We start from the raw sequence: 21,123 nt of genomic DNA on the forward strand, positions 1-21,123 counted from the left end.
CCGCCTTAGGGTGCTGTATACCTAAAACGCCAACGGGTAAATTTTACCCACGTACATAACAACTGTATTTATATGGCTAAATAACATATTATTTCACTGTATTATGCTACTGTCTTGACAAAAAAGTGTCTAGAGTCATGAAATGATTATGTCTAGTCATCAACTATATTTTTGTCCTGTTGCTTTATGTAAAAAAAAAATGTATGCAGGCTACACTATTCACTTTTCATAACAGTCAGTATTAAGCTAAACAAGCCAGCACTGACAACGAGAATTAAAAGGAAGTAAATAGATATTTGGGTGGTGTAATAAGCTATAATATATTTTCATTAATCAATATTTTAAAGATAACCTATGTTTTTTAAAATAAAAAATAGCCTTTGAGCAATTAATAATTCACCACATTGCATAGGATGATGCCATGACAGCCTCACCTAATTAATTGTTAATTTGTTTAAAAAAAATTATATAATTTATAATTTGAATTATACAAGAAGAACATCAAATAAACTTTGGGTAAAAGAGAAAAAGATAGAGAGAGAGAGAGATAGAGAGAGAGAGAGAGAGAGAGAGAGGTTTTATTTATTACATCAGATGGTATTTTTCTTCTTCAGGAAACAGGCAGACTAGAATAACAAGCAACAGAGAAGTGAACAATGACCAATAGAAATGGCAAAACAAAAAGTAAATCATTAATCAAAATGTTGAACAATTATGAGTAACATTAGGATAAAACGTCTAAATATGAAATATTGATCGCCGTCAGATGTTGAACTGACAGGACGCTCGTTACTTATCTCCCCACCATCAGACTCTCCGTCGCTCATGGCATTAAGTGCTTCTTCTTCAGCATTCATAAATCGCCTTCTTTTACTCATTTTGTCTTTATTTATGAAACTGATAACCGCCAATTCAGTGAGTGAAAGGCGTTGCCTAGCAATGTACTGTTTAAAACACAAGCGGCACGAAAATGACTGCACGATCATACAACCATTATATAGCGGGTAAATTTGATCCGCGCTGGCGCTTACAGGTTTAAATACCCCGTTTTGCCATCTGGTTTTATCTAAACAGTTTTAAACAAAAGGGGATCGTAAATCACACAATTTCAGTAAAAGTCAGTGACTGAGATACTTGAATGTTTTAGTAAAAATATTTTATGTACGTTTTAAAAACAGCCACGGGGAAAATTTACCCCGTGGCGGTTCTAGTGATAAATTGATCAAAAGTCTAAAAAACAATGTTCTTTTTACCTTCATATTCATCAAAGAATGTGTCACGTTTTCATAAATAAATAAATGGTTCAAGTCAGCATATTAGAAAATTCAGCTTTGCCATCACAGGAAAAAATTACATTAAAAAAAATATTAATAAAGAAAACTGTTATTTTATATTGTAATACTATTTGACTGTTTTACTGAATTTTAATTGAATAAATGCAGCTTTGGTGAGCAACACCAACCTTTTCAATCGTAGTGTACGTACATAATGTTGATCATTAGCCTATTCTTATCATTAGCAGGGGAAAAACTGTCACGGATCACTGCTTTCTTTCCACTCTTCTCTCCACCATGGGGTTGAGAAGAGGACAGGAGAGCAGTGGCCATCCCCCGTTAGGGAATCAATCCACACCAACTGAAAAAAGCTTTTAAACTTCCGCTGTACTGTCAGGGTGCAAATTCTGTTAAATAAGTGCTGAGCATTTAAATGTAAAGGCCCAAATTACAGCTATATATCATTGGATGTATAACGGGGTTAGGACACATTTGTTTGCATTTTGTAGTTTCACTAGAATGGTTAGCAGGCCACAGAAAATCGAAAGGGTAAGGTGGAGAGCTGTGTGCCGGAGAGAACATTATTGCTGACACTTTCCATAACTAAATCAGCCACTCAGCAACACATTGAAAATCAGTTTCAGCAGAGAACTTCCATTTATAACTCACAGACCAAATTAAAGCTTCTGCTCGACCATTGGAAATGCGTCCAGTATTACAGTAGATGCATCACTGGAGTGGGATATAGACAAAATCAGTCATGGCAAAAGTGATGGGGACGTTGATCCAGGTCACTGAAGTACACATGATAATGTGGATATTCAGACAACTACATCTGAAGACATTTAACTGCTTCCATTCAACAAAAATGTGTTGTTTTCATATATTTATTTGTGTAATTCAACTTCTTTTTTTAGTTTATAAAAATCTGCAACTTAGCCAAGTGCATAACCTTATTATTAATTATTATTAAGATGTACATATTATTATTTTATAATTATATAGCATAGCATAACATACCATATATTATTATATTACCATTAGGCTCATGAAAATCAAATCTGATTCAGAGCTGCTACATTTAAAGTTGCTTCAGATTTGCCTGGAACTGGATGATGTGTGGCACCTTTGATAAACTCTGCATGATTTCTGTTCAGATGAGTCAAATGAAGTGTTCACTTGTGTATATTTCAGGGTAGAGACGCAGGAGTTCAGATCGATCCTTGGGAGGATGCAGACTACAGCATATACAGAGTCACAGATCGCTTTGGATTTCTTCAGTAAGTTGGCATGTTGGCAGGTGAAGGATGCATTTGTTCATTTGTTTTCAAAGCCCTCTTTTATTTTGTCTGAACAGTCACTCATGATGACAGTGTCTTTCTTTCATTGTATTATTATTATTATTATTATTTATCAGCATGGATTGTCTATCAACACATTTAATCATATGAAGCAATCTGATTTTAGGAGTGAGCTATTGGGACTGAATTAGTTTTCACTGTCAAGGTTAGGTACAGTAAATTTGGGTACAGATGTACACTACTATCCAAAAGTGTCAGGTCTGTAAGATAGATAGATAGATAGATAGATAGATAGATAGATAGATAGATAGATAGATAGATAGATAGATAGATAGATAGATAGATAGATAGAGATCAAATCTTTGAATGGTAGTGTACACTGTGTGTTTGAATTAAGTCTTCAGCTTATTTGTTTTTTTCCCACAGTGAAGAAGAATTACCCACACCCAGTGCCCTTGAAGAGAAGGTAATAAAGACACTCAAATGAAGCATAGCACGTGAATATACTATTCAAATAATATTTAGTAAAATCACAGACAAAAACACAAAAGAAGTCACAAAGGATCACAGATTGAATCAGTTGCAGTGTGGAGACTCTTATGGTCTAACGGGCTTATGGTGACCTTCAGACACAGAGTATACATGAGTGTGTGGCAGACACAGCTGGGCTGTCTGGAGGTGTGCTCTCATGTCACATATTCATAGCTTGATGGCTGATGTATTTTCCTGCTGACATTTGTGCAGTTGTGTTGTAGCTCTTAAAGGTTGAAGACTAGGGGTGGAAAGAGTGAAAACTGTCCTCAGAAGGGTGATCTGAATGCCTGTTCTGCATCTAATCCCAGAGTACTTGTACAAATGAGGAAAGAAATATTTCTTCCTTAGATAAAAACACAAGAGGGTTTTTTTTGTGTCGTATAGCTCATATTTATAATTGACTTTGAGGATTGTATGCTTGTGTGATATGCACCATATTCTTTCAGCTTTTTTCTATTAATTACTAATTAATCATCACTCATCCGAATTTTCATCTGTTTTTTTCTGTGTAGCAAAAACTGGTGGAGATTGAGAGGGTGCAGAAATGGTTGAAGATGCTGAAGAACTGGAGCAAGTACAGGAACAGTGACCGGGTGAGCTTCACCTGGAGAGGTTGTTTCTCACTGTGATGTAGCTCCATGGGGAACCAGAGTGATGCTTAAAACATTCATTTCCACTTACTCCTGGTGTCTTTGTGTAGATGATTAAGAGGGTGTATAAAGGCATCCCACTACAGCTCAGAGGACAGACCTGGGCCCTGCTACTGGACGTCGAGAAAGTCAAGAGCGACAATGCAGGAAAATATGAGGTACAGCATAAAAACAAGCATATATACACATTCACAACAAACTTATGGTCACTGTGTCGCCGCAAGTCTCCGCTGGCCTGTTTGGTGAGAGTGGGATTACTGGAGTGTTATTGGGGTAGAGCTTTTTCAAAGGGATTAGTGTGTGATCTGAAAACAGACAGATGGCTGACACAAGGCATCGAAAGAGATAAAAGAGAACAAAACACAAGCAAATCAAACCTTCAGAGCCTCTGAGATTTTACAACAAGCAAAGAGGATTAGTAGCATCCACCTTGTCCCTAAGAAAGGTGCCCTGGTGGTGATATCCTTTATTGCATGTTTTACAGAAGTGGTTGTAAATGTATTACAAAGCAATTTAGATTGACTTGATTTTGATTGTTCTCTCTCTCTCTTTCTATACTTTACTACTGTAGATTTCTTTTTAAAGAAAAAAATAGTTTTATTCATCATAGACTGTCATGATTCTGCCCTCGTGTCCTTGATTTTTCCTAGTCTTGAGGCAGGATCATGACAGACCCATGTTTTGTGTACAAGCGCATGGCCTTGTCTTTAGGCCATGTGCTTGTGTTGTCTCGTTCCCTTGCCCCGTCCCCCTTGTTACCTAGTCGTGTCTTGATTGTCCTATCTGTAACACCTGTCGCGTCTTGATTAGTACCCCTATTTAGATCTCCTAGTGTGCTCTGTCTGGCGTCGGTTCATTGTATCTGTGATTGAGATTTGTTCATCACTTGTGATTGTACCTGTTCCTGAAGAAGTGTTTTGTATTTCTGTGAGTGTTTGTTTATAGTTAGTGTTCCCGTGCTTTGAGTCTTTGTTTATCCCGTTAACTCAGTCCTGTTCAGTTATTTTGTATTTCCCTAGTCAGTGTTTTCCCCCTCGTGGGTTTTTGTTTCCCCTTTTTGTAATAAACCCTTTGTTTGAGAATCCCTGTCTGCACCTGAGTTCCTCCCTTACCAATACCTGACAGAATGAACCGACCACCAAGGAACTCAGCAGACAGGAGGCAATGCTGGATGGCATCAGCCAGCCAGCGAGATTGTTTTGAGGGCTCTCGCCTTGTGGTGTTCCGGGGGACCAGGGGAGGCCGTTCCGGAGTGAGCGGGCGAGAGGAGGAGCCCCAGAGGTCCCCACCTACCCAGCTGCCGGCGATCCCGGAGGGTCGTGTCCTGGCCGTGGCAACCCTGGGGGGTCAGGCAAGCCCCTCCCAGAGTCCTGAGGTGCCCTCCTCAGCCAGCAGTCTCCCCATGAAACGAGGGAGACGGTTTTCATGGGAGTCGGCTTCAGAGTCTTCGGCGTCCGAGTCTGCCCTGTCCGAGACCAAACTCCCCCAACCCGCCTCTGACCCAGCTGTAGCCTCTGCACCGCGCCCGAGGAGGAAGAGGAAGAAGAAGGGGCCTGCCGGTCCTGTGACCCTGTCTCCTCCCGAGCCAGCAGCGGTGAGCGTGCCTGAGCCAGCAGCGGTGAGCGCTGGCGTGCCCGTGCCAGCAGCGGAGAGAGCTGGCGTGCCCGTGCCAGCAGCGGTGAGCGCTGGCGTGCCCGTGCCAGCAGCGGAGAGAGCTGGCGTGCCCGTGCCAGCAGCGGTGAGCGCTGGCGTGCCCGTGCCAGCAGCGGAGAGAGCTGGCGTGCCCGAGCCAGCAGCGGTGAGCGTGCCCGAGCCAGCAGCGGTGGGCGTGCCCGAGCCAGCAGCGGTGAGCGTGCCCGAGCCAGCAACAGTGAGCGTGCCCGAGCCGGCAAAGAAGAGAGCTGCAGTCGTGAGAGCGGAGGAGAGAGCCGCGGCCAACTCTGCAGCAAAGACTCTTGTACAGTTGGTCTCATCCCATAAGGAGCTGCCTATTATCCTAGCTGCTAAAGCTTTTTCTGATTATTTGTCCCGTCTTGTCCAAATTTTAGAAGTCCCCGTCAGTCCTGTTTTGTCCCCTGACCCTGTCCCCAGAAGTCCTAAGTGTCCAGCCGTTGTCTCCCCGTGTCCTGTTGATGTGGCCCCGTGTCCTGTTGATGTGGCCCCGTGTCCTGTTGATGTGGCCCCGTGTCCCGTTGATGTGGCCCCGTGTCCCGTTGATGTTGTCCCCCCGTGTCCAGTAGATGTTGTCCCCCCGTGTCCAGTAGATGTTGTCCCCCCGTGTCCAGTAGATGTTGTCCCCCCGTGTCCAGTAGATGTTGTCCCCCCGTGTCCCGTAAGTGTTGCCCCGCGTCCCTTGTCTGCTCCCGTCATGTCCCCGGTCAGTTGTCCCGAGACCCCTCCCCGCCCCTCACCACCCAGACCTGCCCGTACCCCCCGTCGTCAGCCTTTGTCCTGTCCTCCTAAGATTCCTACCCCTCCCACCCGCCCTGGTCTGTCCCCCATGAACTTTGTGGTCCCGCCCCCTCCCCTTCCCTGTTTGTTTTTTTTTATTTGTCACCCCAACCCTGCTGTTGTGTATTCATGTTTGCCATTGTTATTATTTGTCATGTCCTGTTGGTTTGTGTCTGTGTCCCAGTCTGTCATGTCAGTCGTGTCCCGTGTTTGATGTTCCCTTGAGGAGCGTCTGGAAGCCGCTCCTTAAGGGAGGGGTTCTGTCATGATTCTGCCCTCGTGTCCTTGATTTTTCCTAGTCTTGAGGCAGGATCATGACAGACCCATGTTTTGTGTACAAGCGCATGGCCTTGTCTTTAGGCCATGTGCTTGTGTTGTCTCGTTCCCTTGCCCCGTCCCCCTTGTTACCTAGTCGTGTCTTGATTGTCCTATCTGTAACACCTGTCGCGTCTTGATTAGTACCCCTATTTAGATCTCCTAGTGTGCTCTGTCTGGCGTCGGTTCATTGTATCTGTGATTGAGATTTGTTCATCACTTGTGATTGTACCTGTTCCTGAAGAAGTGTTTTGTATTTCTGTGAGTGTTTGTTTATAGTTAGTGTTCCCGTGCTTTGAGTCTTTGTTTATCCCGTTAACTCAGTCCTGTTCAGTTATTTTGTATTTCCCTAGTCAGTGTTTTCCCCCTCGTGGGTTTTTGTTTCCCCTTTTTGTAATAAACCCTTTGTTTGAGAATCCCTGTCTGCACCTGAGTTCCTCCCTTACCAATACCTGACATAGACACATTGAATTGATCCAAAGTGTCAGTAGACATTTGTAATGTTACTAAATAATTATATTTCCAAATATATATTGTTCTTTTAACCTTTAAATCTGTCCCAGGTAGTGTATATATTATGAGCAGAAAAAAAATCATAAGAGAATAAAAGTAGTTACATAATACATGAGATACTGTGAAGTCAGCTGTTCATTTTGGCAAAATAAACCCACTCAGTATTGTAGGTATAATATTACATAAATAAGTCTTCTAATATCATTTTGTAATGCACGGTAGCTTGTCAGTATTTTGATTAGGTCATTTGTTTGATTGACAGAGAATGAAGGAGCAAGCCCAGCTGTACTCTCCAGAAATCAAACAGATTGACCTTGACATCAACAGGACCTTTCGAAACCACATCATGTTTATGGATCGATTCGGTGTAAAGTAAGTAACATATGCATGCATTAAATGTGCTATAATTAAATAAATGCAATTATGTGCCTTGTTGCATTGCAGCTCTGCAATAAAATTCATAGAAATAAAAATGACAGATACAATGTGTGTTCTACAGATACTTGTGCTAAACATCACTTGCTGCTTCTACTCTTGATTTGTTCCTCTTCTACATGTGCAACAAAAAACACTATTGTCTGTAAGCACGCTAACAAATAACCACAATTGGAACAGATTCTTCTGACATGCTTTCAGGCTTACTTTTTACCTGTTGAAGTCATTCAGCTGTTGAAGTTTCACATGACAGTAATGGCTCATATAACCTGTAACAAACTGCCCACTTCCACTTTTTGTCTGTTAGTGAGTATATGGATTTTATTGTCTTCCTATGACATTTTCATATATTGGTCATGTAGGAAACGTTGTCCTTGGACTGATTTTAGAAGTTTTTTATGCTATTGTAATTTACACAGTGTAAATGTATCTGTGTAAATACATCTAAATGCCACTTCAGATGCAGCTTGAGTACCACTTCTAGAGTGCAAAGATGTTGATAAAGTATTTTGTTGATACTGATTTCATTTGAATTGCAATAGTCCTATAGTGTCTTACTTTTATAATTGCATTTATTCAAAAATATATATGAATTTACATATATATAAATTCGATGTGTACATATAGTGAGGTTAGAAAATTTGCCCTTATAAATCACTTAATAAATCACCCCCATGTCGTTCCAATCCAGTAAAAGCTTTGTTCATTTTCGGAACCCAATTCAAGATATTTTGGATGAAAACCGGGAGGCTTGTGACTTGTCCAATTGACTGCTAAGTAACTTACACTGTCAAGGTCCAGAAAAATGAGGAAAGACATTGTCAGAATAGTCCATCTGCCACCAGTGGTTCAACCAGTGGTAGTGTTATGAAGCGTTGAGAATATTTTTTGTACACAAAGAAAACAAAAATAACAACTTTATTCAACAATTTGTCTCCTCTGTTTCTCTACCGTAGTACCATTTTTGGAGAATATCCACTGGACTGCGTACGCTATTCTGTGTCTATGATGTCTTTCATACTTTTCTGAACCTTGACAGTGTAATTTCCTTGGCAGTAAATGGACAGTCACAAGCCTCTCGGTTTTCATCCAAAATATCTTAAATTGTGTTCCGCAAGGCGAACTAAGCTTTTACGGCTTTGGAACAACATGGGGTAAGTGATTATTGACAACATGTTGATTTTGGGGTGGAGTATCCCTTTAAACTTACCCCATACCTAAACTTTTAACTACCTTATTAACTACTAATTAGGACTTTACTGGAGAAAAAGTCCCCAAACTAAAGTGCGACCGATATGACCATAAAATACAGAAACACATTTACAGAACCAGCACATGTACAGTACATTTGTTTATTGCTAAATTCAAAGATTTAGTCTATCAGCCTGTGTATGTGCTTAGGGTATGTTCATCAACATCTTAGTCTCTCTTCACTGCTTCTGCCGATAGTCTCCAGAGCCGCTTTCTCAATTTTGATAGCTTGTTCCCCAAGCAGGCCAGAAAAGGGAGTGAGGATTTAATAGATTGCAGGCCTTAGAGAGCCAAGTGGAAAGTTTCGCTCATCTGTAGGGTGTCATTAATGCTCACACGTGAAGGGAGGGGCTCAACTTTAAATTTAAAGAACGAGTGCATCTTTGTGAAAAAATATGGATGTTTGCTTCATGTGTTGCTGATGTGAGTTTGTTTCAGTGTGTACTTTCAGTAAAAGACAGAGTTTGAGCCTGACAACATTTTCTTCTCTTAACAGGCAACAGTCTTTGTTCCATGTGCTCTCTGCGTACTCTGTTTACAATACGGTAAGTGTGCAATCACATCCATTCTTAATGAAGAGAAGTTACGTAATTGCTGACTTTGTCTATTCTTTCCACAGGAAGTGAGTTACTGTCAGGGCATGAGTCAGATTGCTGCCATACTGTTAATGTTCATGAATGAAGAAGAAGCATTCTGGGCTTTGTCACAGCTCTTAACCAATCAGAAACATGCCATGCATGGTGAGCCCTCCTCATTTATTCTGCTTCTGGCTATGAGTTTTAATGTTTATTTGATTTATTTTAACATATTATATATGTTTCATGAGCATATGAGCATTTTTTAAGAAAGGCTACATTCATTTTGATAAAAAAAATACAGTTAAAAAGTTAAATTGAGAAATATCATTACAATTTAAAAAAAACTGTTACACAATTGATTCATGTAATGGCAGCAGCCATTACTCCAGGCTTCAGCGTCACATGATCCTTCAGAAATCATTATAATATGCTAATTTGCTGCTCAAGAAACATTTATTATTATTATAAAAGTTGAAAACAGTCATGCTGATTCATTTTTTTTTCACGATTATTAGATGAATAGAACATTTAAAATATTTTTTTAAGGATTTATTTGGAGAGAAAAAATCTTTGTAACATTTGAAATGCCTTTACTGTCACTTTTAAACAATTGATTTATTTCAAGACTAAAAGTCTTACCGAGTCCAGACTTTCTGAATGGTAGTGTACAGAACACTTGTGTATTTAACACAGGTTATTGTTGTAGTTCTAGTATTGGGAAACACGTGACACTGACATTTTCAACCCATGACAGGATTCTTTGTTCCTGGTTTTCCCAAACTTCAGCGTTTCCAAAACCACCACGACCAGATTCTCTCCAAACTTTTACCCAAACTAAAGAAGCATTTGGTAAGATTGCTGTGGCCACACAAGACTGCCAAATGAACTCAGAACCTATAAGATTAGCTAAGTTACTGTGAATATAGCTATTAGCTTCACGTGTGTCCATTTCTCTAATGCTGAGTTTTCTTCCCTTCTCATTCCTCAGGATAAGGAGCAGATGTTCAGTGGGATTTACAGCACGAAATGGTTCCTTCAATGTTTTATTGACCGGGTAAGTGTTTGATCTGAACAGATGCATTGTAACCAAACTGACAAGGGTGTTATTTAAGCAGTGATTAGTAGATAGGTAGAAATGATCAATCATATGCTTAGCTTAGATCTCAAAGCCAAATAAATGATACATGAGCTGTGTGTTTTATAGTGTTGGTTCAGGTCACTGCAGACAATCCTAAAAGTGGTGATTCATGAGCTGAATGAAGGTGGAGTTTTGGCTTTCTTTGAATATAATTGTTGAGTCAGCTGTTGTGTAACTGTGATTATGTTCAACCATCGAGGGATGAAGCACTTCTGGATCTGCTCAAGTGAGAGGTGTTTATATGAAGAGATCCTGGCAGCTAAAAACTCCAAGAGGGTCTGGCTGCAGACTTGCACTTGCATTCTCAGACTTGCACTCTCAGACACTTGCACTTCCGCTAGTGACGTCACTTGCAGTCTTTATTTTTTATTTTATATATATTTTTTTAACTTTTTGTTTGAATTTCCCAACATTTTATAACAGTAGCCAGGTGGCGAAGACAAGAAAAAAATAAACTAAATTACAATGTCACTTGCAATCGCTACTTGCACTCTCTGCTACCTGAGACACTTGCAATCGACACAAATCGTGCTTGTTGCCAACGGAGACTAGACGCTATGGTGGTGGATAAGTTTCGCGTTAAACATTTTTCCATATAGAATAAACTGTCTGCAAATCGTTTATTTCACACCATTAAGCTACATTATGCGTTTTATTTATAATGATTTTCTATAGGAGGAAAACGTTTAATGTATAATTTAACGCACTGCGTTCTGTACTCGTCTGCTTGCATGCACGGAGCTGATCCTTTTAAAATCACTTAATGCATTTCATAATGCACGTTCATATTTGTTGGTCTGTATACGTTGAGTCAACAACAAGACATATAGGCTATGCCTGCTGAATTGTCTTTAACATCTTAGTCTGCTATTAGGCCACATTAAGCGTTCACATTGTGTTCATAGCCATATGCTTGTCTTGTTGTACATTAAATAATAACTATATATCGAATTTGGTCTTTTAATTGAACTTAACGTATCCTAATACATTATGCCATATTAAGTGTTTGTTTTTTTCTACAGGATGAAAACGCTTAACGAAAGACTTTGTGTAGTAGGCCTACTAATTTAGTTTTAATCGTTTAATCACCACGACAGCATCTTGTCTCCATTGGCAACATACACGATTTGTGTAGATTGCAAGTGACGTCACAGGTAGCGGAGAGTGCAAGTAGCGATTGTAAGTGACATTGTATTTTAGATTCTTTTTTCTTGTCTTCACCACCTGGCTACTGTTGTAAAATGTTGAAAGATTCAAACAAAAAGTTATCAATAAATAGAAGAAAATAATAATAACAATAAAGACTGCAAGTGACGTCACTAGCGGAAGCACAAGTGTCTGAGAGTGCAAGTCTGAGAATGCAAGTCTGAGAATGCAAGTCTGAGAGTGCAAGTGTAAGTGCAAGTCTGCAGCCAGACCCTTCTCAAAAACGTTATCTTGAGGTGTTGAGTGGACATTCAGGTTTATTCAGGCAGAGATTTTGACTTGTATTGTAGTTGTGGACACAGAAGGGGGAACTGGGAATGGATGTCATCCGCAAAGCACCGATAAGAGTTTAATATAAAAGATCAGGTGTAGATACAGAAGAGTCTGAAGCCAAGCACTGATCATTGTAAGAGGCACCTGTAAGTAAAGAAACAGCTTACCTGGAGAAACTATAATATACAGTATGACCGTCTCTGCTAGCTTTGAGCTTTTATTAATTTTTTTTTTTTTTTTTTTTTTTTTTTTTTTTTACATTGGGTGTTTCTTCATATATAACACACTTTTCACACTCTCACTAGTTTATTTAAATAGACTAGGCATATATACAGTACAGACCAAAAGTTTGGAAACATTACTATTTTTTAATGTTTTTGAAAGAAGTTTTTTCTGCTCATCAAGCCTGCATTTATTTGATCAAAAATACAGAAAAAAAACATTAATATTGTGAAATATTATTACAACTTAAAATAATAGTTTTCTATTTGAATATACTTTAAAAACAAATTATTCCCATGATGCAAACCTGAATTTTCAGCATCACTACTCTAGCCTTCAGTGTCACATGTAACACCCAATCTATCACATGATCATTTAGAAATCATTCTAATATTCTGATTTATTATGACTGTTGGAAACAGTTCTGCTGTCTTATATATTTGATGAATAAAAGGTTAAAAAGAACTGCATTTTTTCAAAAAAAAAAAAAAAAAATCTAATAATATATATTCTAATAATTTTTTTCCTGACTATCAATTTAACACATCCTTGCTGAATAAAAGTATTGATTTTATTTAAAAAAAGAAAGAAAAAGAAAAATTACTGACCCAAATTACTGACCAGTAGTGTATATTGTTATTACAAAATATTTATATTTTAAAAACATAGCTTCTTTTATTATTATTTTAATTATTATTTTTAATTTATTTAATTTAATTTATTCATCAAAGTATCGTAAAAAAGTATCACATGTTCTGAAAAAATATTAAGCAGCAGAACTGTTTCCAACTTTGATAATGAATCATCATATTAGAATGATTTCTAAAGGATCATGTGATAATGATCCTAAAAATTCAGCTTTGCATTACAGAAATAAATGATAATTTAAAGTATAATAAATTTAAAAACAATTATTTTAATTTGTAATAATGTATCACAACAATATAATTTTTTTTTCTGTATTTTTGATCAAATAAATTCTGTATTTTTGATCAAATAAATGCAGGCTTGATGAGCAGAAGAAACTTCTTTCAAAAATATTAAAAATAGTAATGTTTCCAAACTTTTGGTCTGTACTGTGTATATATATATATATATATATATATATATGTATGTATGTATGTATGTATGTATGTATATATATATATATATATATATATATATATATATATATATATATATATATATATATATATATATATATATATATATATATTACATTCTTCAAAATGTCTTCTTCATACATAAGTAATTTATATGTTTTGTAAAATTATATAATTGTATTAAAATGTCTTTGTAATTGCTATTATATAATATAATTATAAATAAACTGAAATTATTCAGCCTTATTTGACCTATTTTATAAAAAAATTTCTATCTTTAATCATATTATTTTACAGTATTAAAGTTATTGAATATAAAGGTAAAACATTAAAATCCATAAACAGTAAAAATTGGTCAAATAAAGGATGAAGGCATGGTAAATAGTTAAATAGTTTAAAAGTTCTTCTTCTTCACTCTTTCTTTGTCAGTGACTCTTGAAAGAGGGAGCAGTGTGCAATTAGCAGGCAGACAAGGGTGTTTCAAAGTTAACTCTGCGCATACACACAATCCTGTGGGTTTGGACACTGTCAGCACTGCAGAATTTTGTCCAGCTCAGTTTCAGAGCTGTGCTTGTGGCCTGGCAGCAGTCTCGCTGAGGGACATTAGCTTTAGACCAGCAGAGGCCCTGGTTTAAATCTACAGTAGATTTGAGGATGAAAATCTTCTACACATTTATGTTTTCTTTATGCTGTGAGGACCTTTGTGCTGAGCAGTCGGTTTTAGTTTATCTACTTATTTGTCACCTTTTCCAGACCCCATTCACTCTGACCTTACGTCTGTGGGATGTCTTCATCCTAGAGGGTGAGAAAGTTCTGACAGCCATGGCTTACAACATCCTTCAGCTCCACAAAAGTGAGTACCTCTTTTTACAATACTGAAATTAACAATAATGTAATCCAATAATTTACTTAATCTACACCATGTATAATGACAGCCTCACAGTGCCATTTAACTCAAAAGCGAATAGGCTTGATTGCCTTGGCATAAATGAAACCCTCTCAGCACATTATAGAAATCTATTGACTGTAACTGAAGTTAATCATGTTCAGAACGACTGCTTAAGATGTCTCTGGAGGACCTGAGAGAGTTCCTGCAGGAGAAGATAGGAGAGTCCATCTACCTCAATGATGACATTGTCATAGAGCAACTTAAGGTTTCCATGTCTGAACTTCGCAAAATGAAGCTTGACCTCCCACCACCAGGTTCGGCCATTTTATTTGCATGATACTGTATGTTACTGACTGAAGCTGTATGAGTGTGATGTTATTTGAATTCTTCAGTCATTTAGGAAATCTCACTGTGAATCATTCTATGAAACAGCCCCTTTGTATCCCACATATGCATATGAAATTACTTAAACATTTTTTATTTTTTTATTTTAGTTGACATAATTTTATAAGATAATAATGAATGATACAATACTTTTTTTAAGGAATACTTTTATTCAACAAGGACTCAAACTCAAAATTAACAGTAATGACATTTATAATGTTACAAAATATTTTAATTTTAAATACATTATGTTATTTGTAGCTTTCTATGAATCCTGAAAAAAAAAAAAAAAAACTAGCTCAACTGTTTTCACTGTTACTAATAGTTTCCCATGCACCAAAATCAGCATAATATAATGATTTCTGAAAAATCATGTGAGACTGCAGTAATGGCTGCTAAAAAGTCAGTTTTGCATGGCAGGGATAAATTATATTTTAAAACATAATAATAGAAAAGAGTTATTTCAAATTGCAATAATATTTCACAATAATACTATTATTATTTTATTTATTTTTCAAATAATTTGATAAACATTAGAGACTTCTTGCTATTAAATTCTCTTTCTTATAAACATTTATTATTATACAACAGAAGTGTCAAATTAACTGTCTAACCTTTCTTAAGACAAGGCATAAACATATCACAACATTAGTAAAATGCAGTATTTTTTTGATGGCAATTTATTAGCACTTAAACAAATTGTTTACCTAATAAACTTGTTCTGAAATTAATTCTAAAATCAAGTCCAAAGTGCACCTGTGTCATAGAATGGCCAATTATAGTTGATCATTTTAACAGTAAAATACTAATTATTTCATTATTCATACTGTATATTTAAATATTAAAGCATATGCAGTGCTCCATCCACCTCAAAGCATAAATTATATATTTTTGGCCACAGCTAATGAGTTCATGTAAGGTCACCTACATTCTCAGTCCAGTCGAATTCATTATTTGTGTATTCACAGCTAAGCCTGATGAGTTTCCACGGAAGCCTCTGGGTCTGGAGCTGCCTGTCGTTCTGACTCCGGTCAGACGCCCCAAACCGAGCCCCTCAGGAGATACGCCCAACAAAGCCCAGCTCATCAAACGGCCACCTGCCTCTCTGCACATCTCTCTACAGCAGGAGTCCATCACGCTGGATGACAGCCTTTCACAGGAAAAGAAGCCTTACAAAGATGGAGGGACTGACAGCATGTCTCCCCTCCCCTCACCCGACCCCATTCTAGTGCACAGCCAGATTCCCCTCACACCTGATGGAATGATAGGAGCCCCTGAGGACGGCGGAGAATGGCCTCCTCCATATGAACCTCCTGTACCTGAGCTTAATGAGACCCACAACCAACGAGAGATGTATGACCCCACTTCACCTCCAATTGTGGATGACAAGAAGCCTTCACAAACATCTCAGAACTTGGAGCAGGACACTTCAGAGACAGCTGGAGGCAGTGTGGCGGTTGATTTACCCTCACACAATTTCAAATCTGTTTCAGTGCAGCCTTTTGCCGTTTCCGGTTCTGAAAATTATGGGGATGTTGAAAGTCAAAATATGGACAGTTTTTCAAAGAGACTCTCCATATCATGTGAGATCTCCTCAACAGCGCGTGAGCTGTCAGAGTTACCAGCCAAACGAATCCCCACAGTGCATTCAGACCCTTTGTTTCAGCACCCGCCTCATTCCAGCCAGCACATGCCCAAATCAGAGACATTTTAAGATGCCAATTGACTTTTATTAAAGCTGCCTGCCACATTTGACAGAGATAAAGTCTTCATAACAAAAGTGAGCTGGCTCACTGCTTAATACACAACTCCGCAACCGCCTTGCAACTTTTCTCTCGCACTCTTAGGGTTTGTACAGGACCGCCACTCAATTACACCACAACACCACTGATGTCTTTGCAATTTCTGTCTCCAAATTTAAGGAAATAGCTGTAATGAAAAAAGTATGATATGATAAGATATGTTTTGAACCACGCTATGCAATATGACTGATTTTCATTACAGCGATTTTCCACATTCAAATTCAAATCAACCATCAGTTAATATGCTATGGCTTGACAGAATATTGTCATTATTTGTTAATATCACAAACCACTCCGTGTTAAATAATACACTATCTTATCCTTTCTGATTAGAAGGTAGAGAGATGTAGTCTGTGGTAATTTGAATGGTCATGATCAAAGTAGGCTCCGTTTGTCATGTGAATTGTTTATTGATACCAGCTTTATGGTAGGATGCCAAATTTGTCTACAAGCAAATATTTATTATTCTGATAGAAAAAAAAAATCACTTAATAGTTTAATGGAATGTGCAGCAGTTTGTCAGAGTAAGTTCATCTCAAAACGATTTGGCACAGTTTCATTGAGACAGCTGCAGTGTCTTTGTGATGGCAGCTGATGGCAATATTAAACATGGCTTTTAATAAGATTAAAGGGGGGGTGAAATGCTCGCTTTCACACAATATCCTGTTAATCTTGAGTACCTATAGAGTAGTACTGCATCCTTCAGAAGCTGTGACTTTACCATGAGGGAAAACAAACCATGTCTAACAGTCAGATTCAGCGTATATTTATGATCCAGAATCAGATCCAGAGGCTGAAATTTAACAAGAGCAGCATCAGCAACAACGTCTCTATGTGGTATGTACTGAAACTGTATATATTTGCTTAGCGGTTTTGGAAAATGAGTAAGTTCCACTTTGTCGTCTTTTTTTTTTTTTTTTTTAAGCTCTACATGTGGAAAGTGCAATTTGATGACAACATCGCATGTTGTTTACTTGATGTGCTTACGCGCCGATAGCTAAGTTAACAACACAGAGATATTTGAAGCAGTTTTACTCACCGCATGCGGTTCCAACACACGATCGTGGCCCTTTTTCGTGGGGACTGCATTATCCTTAAGAAATAAACGATGTGCAAATGCTCTCAGTGCTCTGCTATACTGGAGTGCGCGCTCTTCCGGCAGACGTGCCCTCAGGACCCATAAAAGGAAATTCCGCTCCATCTAACGTCACACAAAGCCATACTCGAAAAAAATTTCCGAAACTTGTGACAAACCGGAAAGGAGTATTTTTGGAACAGAAATACTCCTTCAAACGTACAACTTAATTTTTGAAACTTTGTCCATGTTTAGCATGGGAATCCAACTCTTTAACAGTGTAAAAAACTCAGTATGCATGAAATAGCATTTCACCCCCCCCCCCCCCCCCCTTAAACAATATTTTCCTGGTTGATTCTTAACACAACCTTCTGTACATTTGGCTTTTGTACTTGTTTTTCATTTGTGTAAACATTTTGTACATTTTGCTTTTTTGAGTATTTTATTTTAATGCTTATTCTAATGCTGTATTTGTATAAATGACTTAAATATCAGATTTGCTTTCTGATGGTCGCATCTAGCATAGGTTTACTTTTTTATAAACAGTTAACTGATCTTAGAAAGCTGTGCCTAGGAAGTGCTCCAGGTTTACTATTTCAAATGGTTTGACAGATTCAGATTCTGCTTTGAGGTGAGACGCAAATTGTTTTGCCAAACCATGTTTTTTATTACTGTAAACCAGTACAATTCTAATCTAAAAGAGAATAGCTTAGAAACAGTGAAAATAAGTATTCTTAACAGGTAATTATAAATTAATTACTTAACACATCTTTAAACAGGTTATCTAGGCATGTTTTCAAGCACTTTTATTGTCTCTCAGAATAACAGTGTAGACTGTAAGTTGAGCACTGTATTGCTATTATGCCATTGTAAGACATTGATGGTTTTAAATTCTGTTACAGTATGGACTCTGTCAGATGCCTCTGTAATGTCATGGTTATCATCGCAGTATTTGAGTTATGGACAGTGTATATTCCTTTTTAAGGAGTTTTGAGAACTCCAACCAAAAGGCTTTGGTTTTATTCAGTATGTATATATTAAATATGGGCTATACCTATTTACATTGTTATTCTATGTTTAATTTAGATTTGCATAAATATAAGTTTTCTAATCTTCCTTGGACTGTAGAGATTTATTTAGAAAAACATACGACACAACAAATCAAGGCAATGCTCCGTTTGACCACAAGAGGGCTCTGTATACACACCGTTTGTTTTCAATAGATCTTTTGGTGTGTAAATGTCATTCATAAAAAAATAGACTACCTTTCAGTATACAGCAGACTCTGAAGTTTAGAATATCATTGTTGAAAGACATGCTCACCAAGAAATCAGTTTTTAGGTGTTCATTAGAAAGTCTGAATCTGTTCTTATCTGGAAACTGTTATCTGTATTGTTAGTGTGAAACATCATTTCAATATCATCTAGCTGTACAAAGATCAGTGCTGAAGGGGCACAAGTCTGTTGTTGATGTTGCTGTGATGAGGATGCGCTTTCCTCTGAAGAAGATCCGCAAGCAGTTCAAACTCCTTCTGCTGCTTGTTTTGCTTATGTTTGCCATTGGGTTCACGTATCTTCACATCAACCAAGGCAAAGACATCAAACTTCACTTCAACTATGAGAAAGGTCAGTATTAACTGCCCTAGCCTTGAATGGAGCATGGCACATTTCTCATCGAAGGACTGTAATGTCTACTGAAGCCTTAATAAACATATCTCTGATAGCTTTAAATGGGATTATGCACAAATATTCAATTGTGCGAAGTTGACTGTGAAAATAAGACTATTCTTGCATATACATTTTCTCTTTCTATCTGGTTTCAGAAGCAGGTTAATGAGCAAAGCAGTGCAGTAAAATTGAGCTGTCCATTGCTAAAGTGTATGATCTAAATTATGATTTTTCCTTTAGGTTACAGTTTAATTATCACTTATTTCTGCCCAGCTGACTGATAATTATTACTAAACTAATTTGTGGTCTGGTTTGTACAGCCATTAGTACTCCAGATAAGACTCAAAGCGGCTCTGTGCAAAGATGATTTACCTTTATGCCTTTTGAAGAGGAATTAAGTCTAACCCACTGGCACAATTTGATGAATAGTACCAATTCAGTGACGAGAGTTCCTCTTCCTTTAATTACTGTCAGGAATTATCACTTACCACACACAATTCTAAGAGAACAAGTGGCCTTTTACACATTTTCCTGATATACTTGTTTGTGTGTGTGTGTGTGTGTGTGTGTGTGTGTGTGTGTGTGTGTGTGTGTGTGTGTGTGTGTGTGTGATTTTGTGCTCTTGTTTTTGTGACATATCAGGACACAACTCATGTATAATGACATGGGTATGACACAGGTATTACAAGGAGAGGGTGATTTATGAGGATATAACCCATGTACTCATTTTTCAAAACGCTTATAAATCATACAGAATGAGTTTTTTTTTAAGAAAGTAAAAATGCACAAAGTTTCCTGTGAGGGTTAGGGTTAGGTGTAGGGTTGGTGAAGGGTGATAGAATATACAGTTTCTACAGTATAAAAACCATTACGCCTATGGGATGTCCCCACTTTTTACAAAAACAAACGTGTGTGTGTGTGTGTGTGTGTGTGTATGCGCGCACTGGAGAGGTTGATGTAAAATGCTTTTTACTTGTCCACAGTGTTATTCATACATAAATTCAATAATATGCATAAAATATCTACCATATAGTTAGAAATAATGTATTTCAGTACTCAGAGATTTTTATCTCTCGACTGAATAACACTGCCTTAACCTTGAAAAAAGATGTTTCAACAACAGTATTTAGATGTTAAATCCAATGTTCAGTTTAATACAGATGTTGAACTGGACAAGTTATGATATGCTGGTTCTCAAATAAACAGCACATTCACTAATTAATAAACTTAATCAAAAGCTCAGTTAAGTTTGCATGACCAAAGACCACACCCATATCCTCTCTAATGCCTCTCTAATACCTCATGCTTGCTCTGAGGAATTTTTTTACTTCTAATTTAGCTTTCTAGTCCAACTAATTTTTTTTTTAATCATTGCCTCTCATTAACTTTTACCTTGAGGCTCTATGTCCTTTGTTATAGAGGTGAAGTAATTATTGCAGATTAGGTGATTAACCATGACTGTATTTGAGAGAGGAATACATTTGTATATTTCTAATTATAGCATAAAGGCTCAAGGTTTTCTCCCCTTTGGTTTTCCACTGATTAAGATTTAAAAATGGAAGGTAGTTGCTTTGAATTGTGTGGCAGAAGTTGACAGGGAGAGAAATTACGGGTGCAGACTCTTTTAATCAATACATTAAAGAAATTTGTGTTAAGCTACTCGCAACACACAAGCTTATGCAAATGGGTGTTTTGGACATATGCCACTTGTTATCTGAAGTTTGACATTCTATAGGTGGGAAGTAAGAGCTGAGCTCTCAAATCTCTGTGGACAAAGGTCTTTTGGAGACACATTTGTTGTTACACTGAAAAACATCTTGGTTACGTATGTAATCCTCGTTCCCTGAAGGAGGCAATGGAGACGTTACGGATGGGATCTCGCCCGAGAGCCCAATCACCTTTGAGTGGTACAAAACAAGCCAATGGTACACAAAGTACCTTGGTCTGCGGAATTTGCATCGTGAGCTCCGCCCCGCAGAGTGGGTATATAAGGAGCAACGCAAGCAACTCGCATTCAAGTCTTCGCTGAGGTACCCTCTGAGGTACCCAGCCCGCAGGGTGG

At 37.8% G+C, this 21,123-nt stretch overlaps 1 protein-coding gene across 1 annotated transcript in view; it reads left to right on the plus strand.

Moving 5' to 3' along the window:
* The window catches only part of LOC113051334 (USP6 N-terminal-like protein), a 30,505-nt gene extending 13,330 nt beyond the window's left edge, over positions 1 to 17,175 (plus strand). Inside the window, exons 3-14 of the mRNA XM_026214977.1 lie at positions 2,469 to 2,554; positions 3,002 to 3,041; positions 3,622 to 3,702; positions 3,810 to 3,917; positions 7,301 to 7,410; positions 9,221 to 9,269; positions 9,344 to 9,464; positions 10,057 to 10,151; positions 10,291 to 10,356; positions 13,998 to 14,097; positions 14,295 to 14,447; positions 15,486 to 17,175. Coding sequence (XP_026070762.1) covers positions 2,469 to 2,554; positions 3,002 to 3,041; positions 3,622 to 3,702; positions 3,810 to 3,917; positions 7,301 to 7,410; positions 9,221 to 9,269; positions 9,344 to 9,464; positions 10,057 to 10,151; positions 10,291 to 10,356; positions 13,998 to 14,097; positions 14,295 to 14,447; positions 15,486 to 16,231 — 1,755 coding nt within the window. The 3' untranslated portion in view covers positions 16,232 to 17,175. The remainder of the gene's footprint in view (positions 1 to 2,468; positions 2,555 to 3,001; positions 3,042 to 3,621; positions 3,703 to 3,809; positions 3,918 to 7,300; positions 7,411 to 9,220; positions 9,270 to 9,343; positions 9,465 to 10,056; positions 10,152 to 10,290; positions 10,357 to 13,997; positions 14,098 to 14,294; positions 14,448 to 15,485) is intronic.
* The last annotated feature ends 3,948 nt before the right edge of the window (positions 17,176 to 21,123 follow it).

Source organism: Carassius auratus, chromosome 32, assembly GCF_003368295.1.
Source record: "Carassius auratus strain Wakin chromosome 32, ASM336829v1, whole genome shotgun sequence".
NCBI lineage: Eukaryota > Metazoa > Chordata > Actinopteri > Cypriniformes > Cyprinidae > Carassius > Carassius auratus.